General features: G+C 31.8%; 3 protein-coding genes across 4 annotated transcripts in view; 1 reads left to right on the top strand and 2 right to left on the bottom strand.

Annotated features, from left to right (window-relative positions):
- The window catches only part of LOC144837342 (putative JmjC domain-containing histone demethylation protein 2C), a 118,331-nt gene extending 113,968 nt beyond the window's left edge, over positions 1-4,363 (bottom strand). For both annotated transcript variants that reach the window (XM_078692401.1, XM_078692402.1), the window contains exon 1: positions 4,085-4,363. In XM_078692401.1, coding sequence (XP_078548527.1) covers positions 4,085-4,258 — 174 coding nt within the window. In that variant the 5' untranslated portion in view covers positions 4,259-4,363. The remainder of the gene's footprint in view (positions 1-4,084) is intronic.
- A 2,443-nt stretch (positions 4,364-6,806) lies between these two features.
- On the top strand, positions 6,807-11,166 carry LOC144838372 (retinol dehydrogenase 14-like). The gene is made up of 6 exons (XM_078693711.1): positions 6,807-6,846; positions 7,252-7,491; positions 7,929-8,021; positions 8,545-8,745; positions 9,817-9,923; positions 10,363-11,166. The coding sequence occupies exons 1-6, from the start codon at positions 6,807-6,809 to the stop codon at positions 10,537-10,539; spliced, it is 858 nt and encodes a 285-aa protein (XP_078549837.1). The 3' UTR covers positions 10,540-11,166.
- Positions 11,167-11,177: 11 nt separating this feature from the next.
- LOC144838371 (uncharacterized) lies at positions 11,178-15,812 on the bottom strand. The gene is made up of 5 exons (XM_078693710.1): positions 15,648-15,812; positions 14,487-14,609; positions 13,796-13,912; positions 13,252-13,431; positions 11,178-12,762 (listed from the first exon to the last, which is right to left on the bottom strand). Exons 1-5 carry the CDS (start codon positions 15,810-15,812, stop codon positions 12,703-12,705), a joined length of 645 nt encoding a protein of 214 aa, XP_078549836.1. The 3' UTR covers positions 11,178-12,702.
- Between the last annotated feature and the right edge of the window lie 1,877 nt (positions 15,813-17,689).

Here is a 17,689-nt window from a genome sequence, read left to right as displayed (position 1 = left end):
ACACTAAATACTGTATTTAAACCAACTATAAAGATTGTTATTTTTTAAGTATAAAATAAATAAGTATTTTAGTATAATTTATTTTAAAATGACTATAGTTAGTACATATTTGAATTAAAAATGTGTAAATATAAATTGTGGTGCTTAAAATAAATTTCTTTAGTTTTAATCACAGAAAAAATTGTCTAAGGAGAAAAAATCTAAGCCTAAAAATATTTATTTTTGATATTCTGTATCTAGCTCTACCATCGATGGTATCGAGCACTGTAAACTAGACGATCTAGTTTATCTCTTACTCGGATATTAAAAGGTATGTATTATGAAGGTATGATGTTTACAAGCCTTGCCTTACTGTACTAACTGTATATGTGCAAATACTTCTTATTTTTCCAAACATGCTTTTAAAGTTATTATAGAAAAAATATTTCAAAGTTTTAAAAAACAGATTCTTCAAACAATTCGTGCTTATTCCTTTATGCTGCAAGTACGAGGCAGGCAATGTTATTTAAACAAAATTCATTAAAAAAAATATTGTGCTCAGTGAAAATTACTTCGCTTGATTGATAATGTTCTTGTCAATTATAGAAAAAAAAACATGAATGATAAATAGCAAAAAGCAAAGGCCTAGGGCACTTAATCATGATTATAAGTACCTATGTTGAGGAGCCTCCTATGCTTTATTCATTGATATACAATTTCAGTGTGAAATGAATACTTCAGTGTACATAATAAATGATTCAAATACAATTTCTATATCTAACAAAAAAAAGCACATTTAATTTGTTTTTAAATGTACTGAGGTCAATGGTACAATACAGTATGCAATGTTCTTTGATAATAACGGTGGTAAACTGCTTTAAATCAAAATGAAACTAGTTAGGGTGGGAATAGGGTAGAATATAGCTTGGAAACATCAATGCGTACTGTACTTTTACTTTTAAATATTTGCATTATGTCTAGACTAATTGCAGAATTAAAACTAGATTTAAACATTAATTTCTCCTTAAATTAGAAATATATGAATGGTTTAAAATGCTTCTGTGTAAAGTTATTGTAGGTATTACTGTACTATTGTTATCTAAGGAAGTTAATATTTAGGATAGGGGAGTCGGTGTGGCACAAATTACAGTACATAAAGAATATTATGTCAGTTCAATCAATTATGCAGTTAAAAAGCCTTTATGACACAAACATGCATAATATAGTAGCATTATAGTATAATTTATTATTGTATTGTAGATCATAGCATTTGACAATTGTTGCATTTAACAGTCTAAATGCACTGTTAGCCGGACTTGCTTGGATACTGTATGACAGTTACTAACTACTGTAGGGTCAAAGGCTACTGGGTACACCCAGGGGCCTACTGTACAGGCTGCATTATAGTCACATGTGGCTAGGCAGGCTAGATCAAACAAATTCCCAGGGTCATTTTTATATAGGATACAACAAGTAGTGTGTGGAAACGATCTGGATTATACTGCAATTCATATTTACCTAACAGAATAATATGGTTAAAATTCATAAAGGGTCAAATTCTATTAACCACACCTACAGTACTGTACCTTATAGTTATACATATACAGTAGCCAGAACAAATTTTACTGACCTGACACTGTATGTACAGTATACTGTATTTACTCAAATGTTACAGCATACATATTTTGGAGAGGGAAATGTACACAATTCAACAATTTAAACATACAGTACTGTAACTACAGTAACCTGTATTTTCATATTTGGATTAATTATACTGTTGTGAACTAATTTTCAGGCAAACAACAATTTAGTAAATAAAAATAATATATGGCTAAACGAAAATATTAATGGACTATACTGTACTAAAAGTACTACAAAAAAAAATTATCAATATTTTCAAGAATTTACTTGGAAAACGTTAAAATTCAAAATTAACAGTCATTTGGAATGACCATGTGTTAACAATAGATTACGAAATTTGAATATATTAATCCGTACAAGGTTGATTAAATAACAAAATAAAGTTACCAATAGTAATATACCCCCTTCTTAGATGTTTTCTATGAAAAGCAGTATACAAAGGAAATGAAGGTCTGCATAGTTGTTAAGATTAATTAATACATAAAAAACACAGGTAATTAAGGTTATGTCGATTGCTGCACAAATATAAAAAACTTGGTCAAAGTATAGTAGTAGAAGTAGGCTCATAGTACTTGTGTATAATGCATAAAAACTTAATTGTTAGCTATACGGATTAGACTGTAGAAGGCTGAAAAACATTAGAAATTCTTTTATGTAATGTATTTAGGGATATGTAGACAAAAAGGAAAGGCCTTGAATTCAAGGATCATACTACTAGTAATACAGTGACTGGTTTCCACTTGTTTCCTGATCAGTGCTTTTAAATCCTATTGGCATTTATTTGCAAAGACATTTTACAATCAGTTTAAAACTTGTAGGTTTTCATTGTTATGCACCTTGCAAATAACTTGGGTTAAACAGAGAAAAATTTCATTTTAAAATATCGTTTAGCAATATTGCTAATCAAACTGAATTTTGCGTTTAGAAACATACAGTAGTTTTGTATTTTTTGCCACACAATTGAGAAATGTGTAGTAGCAATTAAGGTTGTTTTGTATAGCTTTTTGCTATGCTTGCTATGTACACTGGCAAAATGATCCCCTATTAAATAGTAAACTGGTGTAGTAGTACTAGTAATAGTATAGTAGTGAATTATACTATGCATTAATTATTATAGATACAAAATAGGTTAATACTCTATGATACAAAGTTATTGAGTTAAGTTATTCATTAAATATCTCCATTAAACTAAAATACAAACCATTAACTTACAGTAGATTATCTATTGTTCTCATCTACTGCAAGGCTTGCTATTTTTTATACACTTGACCTGAGCTAAAAACTATGCATAATTATTTGCTTCATGAAGTAAAAATATTTTACTTAAATTGACTCATCCATTATTTATCAGGCTTCGAACATATTTGTAGTTCAAAAGGTCAAAATATTTAGATATTATATAAATTTCTTTTAATAATTAATATGTGCTAAAATAATTATCAACATCACTGTCACCCACATATTTTGTTTATTTTCATTTGCAACATTATAATTTTATATTGTTTAATTCAGACATTATCCTACACTATTTGTTTAAATAAATTAATTTGTGATATTTGATATTTAGGCCAAGTATACATTTGTTTTACTTATTTAAAACATTAGTTTATTTATTTTGATAGGTATTAAATAACACTTTTAAAAAAATAAACAAATTTCTATTTTTTCAATGATACAGTATCATGTTTTGGGTATTAAAATTACATATTAGTGTAAACACTTACTTAATGATTCTATACAAAACAGGTATAAAATAACCATAAAATAGCGACGTTCTATCATTTCATGTTACATAAATATAGGTGTAGTCTTGCTTGTTATTTTTAACAATAATGATTACAAATAAAATGTTAATATTTAGAATACAATATGAATTGACCAGACATACTGAAGACCACCAATGCTATTTTCTAAAAACTAGTATATTACTGTACACTGTTTAATCAATGATTAATTTCATCTTAATATTTTTATTCTATAATTAAATATTATATACAAAAAATACCCCTTGAAAACAATGTAATGCATAAACATTTAGTTCAACATTTTATTATTATAGGCTACATTACAGTGTATACAACTACGCTAGACTGTGTACAGCACTACACCTTACAAAATCATTGATTTTTAGTAAATTGAAGAGTCGCAGGAACATTCATGGTAGGACAGAGGATAGCCTAATCTATATAAAGAGTAGCATAGGCCTAGGTAAAGGCTAACTTAAGTAAGTTGGGCCTACAAATACAATACCAAGCTACTGTGTATCTAGGCCTAGCCTATCTCAGAACAGAGCAGAGATGTCCTGTCTGTGCTGACTAATTTAAGAAAAATAATAGTAATACTGTATATAAATCATATACGCTTATATGTCTTAAACTAGAGTATAACAGGACCACCATAATTACAGCAAACAAAAACATAAAAAGGCAACGAAACTATAAAATACCGTTGAAGGTAAACTCACCGAAGTAACGTCGTGTTTTGTAGGCCTGGTTGAAGCTCCGTGGTTGCCATCAACCGCTCGGATTATCCCAGCTTGCCAATTCCACTCAGAAATTTTATTTAGTTTCAATTTTCCAGAGCCAGAAACGCGGAGAAATCGCTTACCGACTAACTCCTCTCGATATTCTATTCCCATAATGTGCTTTACACTTCACATTTCTCCATGAACTGAACAAAAATCGTAAAATGTTAGTCCAAAATTTAGGAATCCCGCTGTCAGACAATCTCCTCGCTTTCGACCTCCAGCAGTATGCGCAATATAATTCTGTTTGGGATTTCTTGTTGTGGGTCAAAGGGTCACATCACATATCGACAACTCACACACACAACCTTCTACTCAGCAACTTGCTATCATCAACAGCAACAGCGAGATGCAGTAGCAACTAAATGTCGTTGCTGATGGTTTCAAACAATAATATATAAATAATAGTGTATTGGCTGGTAAAAATAATTCCTCTAAAAAGCACATCAGCTAAAATGTAAAATTGCATTTAATTAAAATACTCAATCGAATTCATGTATCTTATACCAATTAAAGTTAGTTAGTGATTTAATTTTAAGTATAGAACATTAATATCACATTTTAGCTTCTCATAATTTGTTGATTGAAAAGATGAGACACTTAAAAATTAACCTAGCGTCTAGAATATGTATGTTTTACTTTTGTGACCAAAGTTTAGAGATCAGGATACCGTAATATGTCTGATTGAAATGTATACACCACGTAAAAAAAATATGTTTGTAAAACTATTTCATAAATTTTGCAATTTACTTATATCATTATACTGTATAATAGTTCTATGCTACCTTATATAAAACTTAAAGAAGATAAACCTGTCTATCCGAAGATTGTATTATGTGAAATGGGTCAGATGATGTTTATTGAAATAAAAAGAAAAAATTTAATAAAGTTAACCGGGGAACCGTGGTGGTGGTAGAAAACGGGACGGATGCAGAATTTGGGGTCAGAAGGAGCGGGAGAGAGAACACTTGGTCATCCGCTTGGGGAGGGATGGAACATTTAAAGTCGGATATACCAGAAAATATACGTTAAAAAAACAGGCATTCTTATAATACCGATGTTGATCAACATCAACAATGAGGATACCATAACAAAATTGAAAATTTATCTAAAAATTAAATCTTTTTTTTTTTCAACGGACACTTGATTTTCACGGTTCATTGCAAAACCTATGCACCGTCATTTTAATTTTGTAAAGATATGTTTTAAATGAATAAATAAAAGTTCAGACTTCTCATGAAATATTAATTCATTTTCGCTGCAATAGCAACCTCCCCGTTTTCCGTGTATGTAACCTACCTAGACGTGACATGACTAGCCATTTCTAAATCGTTTCTGCTGAGAAGTCCATCCCTGAAGGTTTTTTTATCACAGATTTAGCATTCATGAAATGAATCATGAGATGATACTTAAATTGATAAAAGTAAACCTATGTAAGGGAACGGCACGATTTATTTTGCTGACGTAAAATATATATAAGCGTATACGTACGCGCACGTACACAAATCACGCCATATTATTATGTCAGTGTCAGCGATATTTGTTATTGATAAATTCCTGTATATATCATTTTTTAAAAGCAAGTCAATTTATTTTTCTGATTTAAGTCATCCTACAAACGATTTTTATTTGCAATCAACTTAAACTGCATTTATTTGCATTTTATCAATATCGCCGTCGTCTGTCTAATTTTCAATATCACTATTATCATGATCCCTTTATCATCTTCGTCATCATAACTGATAGTCATTATCACAATCGAATGAACTTAAACAATTTAGTATGCCTCGATCGCAGAAGTCAGAAAAAGTAAGACATGTTTTACTATTCTAAAGAGGGCGCTATTCACATTTCTTTAGGATAGTACCTGTTCACAATTCAACAGAGCGCATTAGACTGTATACAGTAACCACATTTATAGATCATTTTCATAGTCCTATATTATCTTTGTAGTATATTCAATGTGGGTAGCGCAATAATACATTTATTAAATTGATAATATCTCTCTCAATTAAAATAATATTAAGCATTGATGAATGATGATCATAAATTGTTTTAAATTGCTAATTGATAATGAAAACTTAATTTCCGAAAAGCTTTTTATATTATTATGTTGGTTCGCGGGCATAGAGAACTGCATAGTTTTTAGAAAATCGCGGATGCTATAACATTAATGATGTAATTAATGTATAGGCAGAAATTGTTCGATCAGGAGGAAATTTAGATGGTGCATGTATCCAGTTAAAAATAAATTTATCAATGTTACACACGATATACAGTAAGTCGATAAAAATGGAAGTGTTGACTCCGATCCTTGCAATCATAATTGCCCTTCGCTTAATCTGATAAGCAGGGCACGAATGTATGTTTGCTTAGAATAAATAGGCCTACTACCAAAAAACAACTCAGCATTGAACTTCGGACTCTTGCAATTCCTGTTTGCAATTCAACACGATCAGTGGTGTTCTGGAATCAATTGAGTAGGCCTATACTGTGTGTGGTGTATAAAGGAATTCTTATTGGCTATTCCATAAACTTACTGATGAATCCAATCATATTTATCTTAATTTTTTCAAGTTTTTCAATATTTGGTTGGATTGCGTATAAATGGGTTTACTCTCGAGTAAGATCTGCATTCACACGATGTCGTAGTAAGAGAGATATGAAGGGGAAAACTGTTATTATCACTGGGGCAAATTCAGGTAAAGTATAAAAAGTTCATTACATTTACAGTACTTGGTTGGTGGCGCTATTTAAGTTTAGTCCGAAAGGACAATTGTATACGTGTATAGCGCCTCACCCCGAATACTGTATACCTATTCATTCATAAACAAAAAGAAATTTTATATTGAAAATTAAAAAATAAGTATATTCTCATTGCAGCTCATATCAATTAAACTACACGCGCATCCAAAAGTTGTTAATACGGATTTTGTACGCGCGCGGTAATTTTTGTCCAATCACGTCAACACGAGGAATTATCGATTCGCGTTTGATAAAATGTCTTGGGTTGCGCTTAGGTCCTGTGTGGGAACACAGCTTAAATTCAAAGTTGCCATACTGTTGCAAAACAATTTTTTTTAAACAAAACTTATGCATAATTTCAGGAATTGGAAAGGAAACCGCTCGTGATCTTGCCGGGCGAGGAGCAAAGGTGATATTAGCATGTCGTTCTATATCTAAAGCACAAGCAGCATCCAACGATATTCGTGCAACGACTAAAAGTGAAGAAGTATATGTAAAACAGCTAGACATTTCGTCTCTTTCTTCAGTGCGACGATTTGTTGAAGAAATAAAGCGAGAGGAAACTAGACTTGATGTTTTAATTAACAACGCAGGTATTTCAGGTACGGTATTTATGCAAATGAGCATAGTTCCGGGTTCAATATTCATCCACCCCGACTTTGCCACCTTCAGTCACAATATACTATGAACGTACACTTGTTGCAATTAATAAACATTGTAATGCAGTACATTATATTAAAATAATGATATTGCTCTCTACATTTTTGTAGCACTTTGCACCCAAAACATAATCTAATTTACCTTATCAATACAGTTATTAAATGGATTGTTCGTGGGCCGACAAAACTCCCGTCCATTTTGTCTCAACAAATGTCCACCTGTATAAGTATAATATGAAACTATGAATTAGTCCGCCGTCATTCTTTTGTTTGTTTTTGCTCCATCCAATCATATCCCCGAATCACACTTGCTCCAACCGAGGCAAATATAACCGAACATACACTTTTATTTGATAGCTTTTCTGATTTTCTTTTCTTAGCCCCCAGTGAGCAAAGTATAACAGAAGAAGGGTTAGAGCTGACATTTGCAACCAATCATTTAGGACATTTTTTACTTACCAATCTTCTTCTTGGTAAGTTCTATGGAGACTTGAGCCCTAAAGCTTGGTTCCCACTAAAACGCAACGCAAGAACGTAAGCGAATTGACCAATCAAAATGAACGGTTTGAATAATCCATCGCTTGGATTGGTCAATTTGCTTGCGTTGCGGCTTACGCCATTGCGTTGCGTTCTACTAGTGGGAACCAAAGCTTAATCTACATGATTGGTAGGCCTACTAAAATAATAATATTAATTGGTAAGAAACAACATACCACTTTATGGAATTCATTGTCAACAAAATAGTTTATTTGCGTTGCGCCTACTTCCTTGCGTTGTGTCTCTAATCTATAGTGGGAACCAAGCTTTTAGTATTAAAAGGACCTTCGGAAAATGTCCCCTAAATCTGAGATAACATGCCCTTTCGGGGAAGGTGTCCCTTTTAGGGGGTACATTAAATAGCGGTGTATCATCGAGTGTCCCAAAGAGTAGGCATACCCTAGACAAATATACCTCAAATGAATAAGGACAATGATGTTATATTTATTTAATATCTAGATTTGATAAAGAAATCTGCACCTAGTCGCATCGTTATAGTTGCTGCAACGGCCTATCGATTCGGCGAGGCATCGGAGTTTGAATTTATGCCAGGTTATCCGAATATTGACGAATATGGTCCGTTAGGAGCAATGTATTGTCATAGCAAACTTGCTAACGTCATGTTTTCACTAGAATTAGCGAAACTATTGGAAGGAACGAGTGAGTATAATGTAATGTGATGTGCCCATGGACATGATGATGTAATATCACTATCATATTTGGACATATCAATACCATATTTGGGCACATCACTAGTTTTTTTTCTGTCTAACTTTATATGACAAAAAATGTGATGTACCCATATATGGACATGATGATGTCATATCACTATCATATTTGGGCATATCAATACCATATTTGGGCACATCATTCTTTGTCAAACTAGTTTGATAGTGTAGACAGAGCTTAAGAAGAGATTTGTAACAGCGATATGATGATGGATGAAATAATGGAAAAAAGAGAAGTTATTACTTTCAACGAAAGGAGGTTGCCGAGAGATGATGAAAGAGGAGGACTGACGTGACGTAGATAGAGATGAAGAGGATGATTGATAAGTGATGAAGGAGGAGAGTCAGTTTTAATAATTGTCACAAAAATGGCGGATTGGAAAGATAATGATGCGGATAAGAATTAGATGACAATTAAGATGAAGATACCCTGTATTGATATGATAGTGGTGGTGGTGTTGATGATAGCTACCCCGTGATAGAAGTTAGATTTTCCTTGGAATGAAATGTGATGAAAGTGGAGGGATACGTAATAATAATATCCTGGTTTTATATAGCGCCTGATGTTGTGAAACCTCTAAGTACTGTACATAACCTAATACGATAAAAGGGATTCCAACCATGCCAACAACAAAAAATCGAAGTAAGGGGATACGCCTTCGTCGCTAAATAGGGATCGGTCTAACCCCGGTCAACACCAGTTGTGTCTCGGTCATCCCGGACTCAGGCGCCTCCTGTCCTACTTAAACTAGATATAAAACAATCTAGGTGGTAAAGGAGAAAAAATGGGGTAATTCTACGGTAATACAAGTAACGATGACTAAATACTCCTTTCACGTCGCCAGCAAACGGCTCCGGACAACATCAAAACGACAATGGAAAGAGAGAGAAGAAGAAGGTGATAAGAAAAGAGAATGAAAAGTGACGATATCAGCGAAGGGGATGATGACATGTATATTCGAATTATAATGGTTTTTCTTTTTTATAAATAATTCACTTTCAGATGTAACGGTCAACTGTTTACATCCAGGTATTGTTAACACTGAATTTTACAATAATTCGTCTAAATACCTTCAAAATTTCGGTTTCTTTTCAAGATTTTTCTTTAAGGTAAGCTCTATGACACAAATATTCTTGAATAAGTAAAAACAGCATAGTACATATTTGATTATAATTTAGTACTACTGTATTAAGTAATGCTTGGTTCCCACTAGAGACCCAACACAAGGACGGATTATTCGAACTGTCACTTGTCATTGGTCAACACGCTTGCGTTGCGTTTACGTCCTTGCGTTACGTCATAGTTGGAACCAAGCTTATGGTACACGTAACGTAAGGTAAACGAACGTATTTCTGACATCTCTGACTTCCAGCAACATCATGTAGTTTGACGTGATGTATTGAATGTAATTTACATAAAATATTTAACTACACAGAACACATGACGATTTTGTTACTGCTTTAGCTTCAACACGTTTATAGTTGATGCTACCACTTTCTGAAAATTCTAGTAAAAATGCATGATTAACATTTCAATTTTCTTCCCTAGTCACCTACGGAAGGCGCCCAGACAAGTATACACTTAGCGGTATCAGAAGATGTTGATGGGGTTACCGGGAGATTCTTCTCTGACTGTCGGGAAGAGAAGCTCGAAGAGATTGCTCTTGACAAATACGATGCCAGAGAGTTGTGGCAAAGAAGTGAACAACTTACAATGAAACAGTAACATTTCAGCCTATACACGCGGTATCATGTCTAGCGACAGTAAACATCATCCAGTATCGCATCTTCTGGCAGCAAACTTCGTCTCGCATTGGATATTGTATAGCCTCTTCTAATCTGACACACAGTATATCATCTGAACCTTTGTTAAAACGTGATTTCATTATTACCTTTACAATCTTAATTCCATGATGGTGATGAAGATATGACGAAGAAAACGGTCCCCATTTACACTCTGTAAATGGGGACATTTAGCTCTGTCCACACTATAAAACTTTGTGACAAAAACGTGATGTGCCCATATATGGACATGATGATGTCATATCACTACCATATTTGGGCATATCACTACCACATTTGGGCACATCACACTTTTTTGATAGTGTAGACAGAGCTTTATAGAGCACTCTCGTACAATTCCAGAGTTCTCCATTTCATTAACTCTTTATTCATGTTTTAGATTTTGCTTTATTGTAAAAATATTACAAGGAATAAGTCGACTTATGTGAATTTGTTGACTAGTTCAAATGGTTGAACACTTGCTTCAGTGAGATAAGAAACGACGCATTCTCTCTAAACGTATTGTGTAAAAACTTTTAAAATTGATATATTTTTGTTTCCAAAATAAAAACAAAAATAAACTAATAGCCTTACTTTTTATTTGACATAAACTTTACAATTTGCATGCCTCTTTCTTAAATTCTTCTTAAAACATCACCATTAACATAAACAATACTTCTAAACACAAAGGCAAGTTCCTTAGCTGTATCTTATTACTTCTATATTATTGTATAAACGAAAAATAAATAAAAAATGAAAAATTACTTCAACATTTCTAAATAATTATTTCTACAGCAATGAATGCACAATGTATTTGTGTTTAAAATCTTGAAAAGAAAACAAAGTGTTGTAAAAATTAAAAAATGCCAATGTTAATAAAGATAATATAAAAATTCTATAAATACTATAATACTGAATTTCAAATAGAAGAAAAACAATGTTGATAAATGAATACACATGAAGAAATATGAATAGTTATGACATATTCTTGACATATTCATAAGACAAGGACTACAACATCATTATTATATTAATCATATTCCATACATTGATTAGTATGAATTATATTTGAAATAACATTCTTACAATCCACAATTATAGTTTATATATAACCACATTATTTGTAAACAATGGCTTACAAAACATGGGCGGAGCATTACATGCATTTTCAGATATACGGTTAGTTCATATTTTCAAATAGGCCTAAATTTTAGGATATACAGTATTTTGATTAATGAGCAAACAAAAATTGACCTAATAGAATTAATAACAAAAATGAAAAAAAAAATATAAGCAAAACATTAATATACTTTCTTAATCTTGTTGACGACAAAGATAAAATTAATAGCAAAATCAAATTATTTTCCTTTAAAATCTCAAAAATCAAAATAAAACATTTGCATTAAAAATATTCAATAACATTGATTTTTAATGACCCAAAAATGTGATATACAGTAATTTAAATAATTGTTTGTACTAATAATTTCTATTTTTAATAATAATAAATGTTCAAATATTAATTAGGACTAATTTTGTGACAAAAATTCTTTGATAACCCAAATATATTGTACTGTACCATAAACCCAAATCAACACATCAGTAATGATAATCATCACATTTTAGACATGAAATTGATACATAAATTTTACAGAAATATACATAAATTTGTTCATAAATTTGGAATTCTTCTTAAATATAAAAATAAGCAATATAAATAAAGAAAATGTCATTGAGTTTAAAAGGTAGCGTTGTTTGGAACTGTACAATTTCCACTGCACAAACCAAAACTTACAGTACCACATATCCAATGAGTTAAAAGGTAAAGCTACTTTTATCATTATAGCAACTAATTTCTCTAAAACTTATAAACATTAAACTAATCTATATATATTTTTTTCATATTTTTTACATTAAATTTTCTTTTATAAACATTTTCTTGGTCTTATTATATTTTCATGATACCAATGTTGCACAAATATAAAAATAGTAAAGAACCTAAAAATGTTGTAACAAACAAGGTAGGTACTGGCACCTTCTGTCAATTACAGGCACAAGGCATCTGCCAATCAAAGGTTGTCACCTTGGTAACAACATGCTCTGGCCACTCCTACCTCTGAGGTGATGACCCTAGAATGAACTCACTGGATTCCTCAGAGTCTGGAGTCTCCTGAAATAATTAAATAAAAAAATAAATGATTTTTGAGGAAAATTAAATATGAATAATTGTTTAGTTTGGACTTTTCTCAGTATGAAAGAGCCCGGACAATGTGACGCATGATGCTGGATGTCATCCCAAGGAAAAGAGCTTCTCTAAGATTAAGAAACGAAACAGCGAAGGTGGACACCCAATCAAAATGGCTGATTGTCCTGTGACAAGTTATTTCTTCTTTCCAGTTCCCAACTGGACACGCATCTAAGTTCTCGAAATGATTTGTATAGTACGGCCAGTAGCGTATGTAGGTCTCTTTCAACATTGAAAGGCCTGCTGGCCTAGGGAGGTATGCCCTTCATAGTTTCCCAGGCACTTCCACTAACATCCTTGTACCAAATTGGTAAAACTTATCAGACAAACAAGGCAATCAAAATAATACATTGCATCATCCATCCATGTTTGCCAATTTGCATCTGGGGGGCGGAGGTCATTTCCAATGCTTACCTCCGTTGTATTAGACTCTTGGATGGCTATTTCCATATTATGGTCATTCGAGTCTTCTGCCTTCTCAATGTCTGGTAATGGAAGAACATTCGGAGGGTAGAAACAATCTGCCTCTTCTTCGGCCAGCATCTCCTCAAAACAGATCTCTATAAATTCTTCCTCTTCCAGCTCTGCTAATACCTACATTAATCAAACACAAAAAAATAAAGTACAGTTCTGAAAAAACACTTCTTCCATTGCACATCGTAAGATAGAAAAAGTGAAAGTTTCTATTTGACTCAAACATCGATTAGCCCCAACATCTAAATCAATCAGGTCTAACAACAAGATGACTTTTTTTATGGACATGTTAGTATTTCTTATTGGCACAATTGTCCAGCAACCCTTTATATGTTGTAAGATTGTTGCAAAACAATAAAATTTAAAGTGAATTAATCAGACTATAAATAAATATTTATTACTATTATGACATAATCTTTATGACAAGTATAAAATATTCTTATTGTATTTGAAGAGAAAGTCAATAAGACAAAAATAAAAATACCTTTTTATCAAATTCCTCTTCTTGGCCCATCCATTCATATTCAGCAAAAGGATTTGAGCTGCTATTCACCTCATTGTTGACTACTGGGTTTACCAATTTAGTAATTCCGACCATTCTCTAAAGTTAAAAAAGAGCAGAAAATATTGTTCTGATGGTGAATAAAATATTATTGTGAGATTATTGATAGCCTGGTCTTCATTTTAAAAAGCTATCCATCTGGAAAGAATAAATTGTATTATTTAGGTCAACTTTGGGAAAATCCGAAATTTCTAACCAAATAATAATAATGTGGACATGACTATTTTTAGAATACATAACACACAAAAAGGCAATAAATAATAATATAATTTTATAAGGAAATAACAATTGGTTGAATAGTTTTCGTATAGCTGGCCATGGCGTTGTATAATAGAAAAGTTCATATGCTTATTAGGCCCTAACACTGTTGATAGTTTGCCTACACAAATGACGTGACGACGCGACAAGCGCTGATCTTATTATGGGCTAAAGCTGGGCCTAGCTAGCCTACTAGAGGCCTAGAGAGAGTGGCGAGTCAGCCATGCATGATATGGACTGCTAATGAAAAATGTAGCATCATTTAATTAAGAAATAAACACAGTATTATTGCTCAAATTGTTACACATGGCATCATTAAGACATATATATATTTGTTTGTACTAATTATACGTACGCTTTTCTTCAATTTCTCACAAAAAAGAATAATAATTGCAGGCACCTTTCTTTGTTTTGTTGTAGACAAAAAATCAAAGCGACATTCGACATTTACGAGCAACCTGACCTTTGAAGGACCCATCTACAACAAATTATTTTAAAAGAAATATATTTTTTGATAAACAATAACTTTATAAATTTCAGTTGCATTTGAATTACTATATTTGATACTTATTATTTAAAAAGTAAATGTACTAAAATAAAATAATAGGCTTATAAGAATATCGAAATATATATAAAATAAAAAATTGTATCGCGAAGAGCCTGATAGTAAAGCGCCACCAATGTATCAACTACTTTCAAACTTTTTTAGTTCCGATTAAAAAACAATAAGAACGTACTTTGTAATTACTTTTATGTTATTTAAAAAATTAAATATTACAAATAAATGCAACCACTTTACAATACTTTGAAATAAATAGTCTGTATGTTGTAATTAATAGATTTTAAGGTGATAATAAATAATGACCTGGGGCCATTATTATTTTATTATTACTAAAAAACCAAAGATCTTAGAAATATAGCTTTTATATTATTATTAAGATCTTGAATAAACGCACTTTAGGTAAGTTTGATTCAAAGACCTTTAATAGTAGATCTATTAAATGTATTTGGTTTGATTAGGCCAAAAATGAAGGATTTTTTGCGAAATATGTGTGAAAAAGATTGGATAAATAAATAATCAACAAACGCTGGTGGCGCTACATACAAATCTATTAATTTGCATGTAAAATCAAAGGTAGCTGGTAAAATGACGGGTTTTCCAATTATTTTCATTTTTTTTGGCCGAATTTATTATTCATGCTTTACATTTTATATAAGTAATTTTAATTTCAAACTAATAATATTTTCTGTCTTTTGAAAGTTCAATAACTATGCTATTATTATTTGTTTTTATTGTTCCATACCACAGGTGTTGTTGGTGGTACTGGTGGTATGCATACATTAATTAATTGTGACGACGAGACGAAGACGAGAGCCCTCAGCGGCTTTATTACAACATATGGTGGTAGGTGTGGTGGTGGTATTTGATTGTAAATTATTTTTCTCTATATATAAATGTTATATGAACTAATAAATAAAATAAGATGAGGATGGTTTATATTTTAAAATAACTAACAATAACATTTGTCATCGACTCCTTCGTCTTATTTTTTAGGCTTAAACACTGGGCTTCCTTTTTTAGGTCCACACCATGTGATTTAGTGTGGTACGCATAATCATGGTGGTCCACATCATGGACCTTGAGTTTTAAAAGCATAGGAGTTTTTACACCAGGTTCCATACCAAAAAGTTTGGTACCATAATTCAAAATTATTGGTTTGGGTCGTTTAATGAAGTACTAAATGTTCCTTTTCTTTTGAATTAATAAATATGTTGGTGATCCTCTCTATCCCATTTCTTTTTTCATCTTTTCTTCTCCAATGGCCTCCAAGTCGTAGTTGTTTGGTTTCTCCACAGGTTTCCTCGTAAGTATTATCAATTGTGGTGCCCATTTGTTGATTTTTTTCGATTTTTGTCCTGTTTCTGTTGCTAAGACAATTAATTCAATCAATTTTTTGCAGTAGGAGGCTCAGATAGCTGTTATTATTATTAATTGTTTCATGTCTATAGGCACTTACGATTTTTAATTGTCTCGTGTCTATAGGCACTTACGGTTTTTAATTGTTTCATGTCTATAGGCACTTACGATTGGTAATTGTCTCATGTCTATAGGCATTTTTTAATGTGTTTGTGTTTGTCATTTCAGGTTCATAATAAGCCACTAATAAACTACTATAATGTCATCTGACACCATAAAAGTTTACTTATTTCAATTGTTTAGTAATTTATGGCTTTTGTTATATGAGGTGGTGCTTCAAAAGTTGTCCCCATGGCTAGTGGAAGTGATTCAGGACAATACTCAGGTCACTGACCTGAAAGATAATGAATTATTTTATGCCTGTAGCTGCAAAAAGTTATAGTATGGAATGGAATTAAAAGTGTACTGTGTAAACCTTTTACTGTGTAAAAATGTTTGTGCCTAAAACTTTATGGCTAAGGGTGCGTTTACGAAACTTTAACTTCTAGAGACATCCCTGGATAACTCGTTAACTAGCAAGTTTTTAATTGTTGTCCATCGTTATTTAGCAGGACTTTATCTATTATGCATTGTTTCAGTAAGAATTAAAATAATTCTACCATCCAAATTGAACTTGAGTGGGTAGAAACAGAAGATACTGTTAAGCATTTGGTGTGATTTTTGTTTGCTCTTTTAAAATTATATATCAACTTCACCATGATTATGATTTATACCTCATCACATCATAAGTCAACAATTCATGAGTAATTTAATAATAAGTAATACCTATCTTGGCAACTCCTGATAAGTATTCATTAATACTGTACATTAAAAAAGTCAAAGATGTTAATATATAACAATTGGTTTTTTTAGTTTGTGAAATTTCTTAGTTGGTTTGGAATGGAAGTGCAATTTCTTGACCTAGATAGTACTATTAAATATACAGAGAATTAGGAAGAATAAAAGTAAGACAGATTAAGAAGAATACTAGTTATAACGGACCCAGACAAACTACTAAATGCACAGAGAAGAACTAAGAATTACTTTATAAAGGTAAGAGTAGTTAAAACTTTATTGGTTGCAGATTTTGTGGTATTCATTATTCAACAAAAGATGAAAGTATATAGCGTAGAACTTTATTTGTCGTTAACTCAATTGATAAAATAGTCAACAAACTAAGAATGTAAAATTAAACTGTACAATTTTTATTGCAAGTGAAAAGATGCAGTAGAGTCGCATATAAAAACACTTGATTCTTAAATAAAGAAATACACAGAATACATTACACTAGTAATACAAGTACTCAGTGTGTAGTTTATGAATTGCTTAAACTGACTGCCTAAATGAGGAGAAGGCATCCTTCTTACAGGATATATGTGGAGGTGCCAATTATGATATCGCATAACTTTGAGATGAGCATAGTTAGTTTTTATATGTAACTTAAATGAAATGCTGACTTGTACAAGTAATATGTTATAAAATTATAAAGTAAAAATGTATTAAAAATTATGTGGTAGACTGCTACAGAACTAGGGCAGATTCATAACAGTTTTAATAGTTCATCGTTCTAGATTTGTTCAGGCTGTAAGTAATGGCAAGTT

The sequence above is a fragment of the Antedon bifida genome, chromosome 3, assembly GCF_963402885.1.
Source record: "Antedon bifida chromosome 3, ecAntBifi1.1, whole genome shotgun sequence".
Taxonomy (NCBI): Eukaryota; Metazoa; Echinodermata; class Crinoidea; order Comatulida; family Antedonidae; genus Antedon; species Antedon bifida.
The sequence above is the reverse complement of the archived record's forward strand: the minus strand, read 5'-3'. Positions and strand labels throughout refer to the sequence as shown.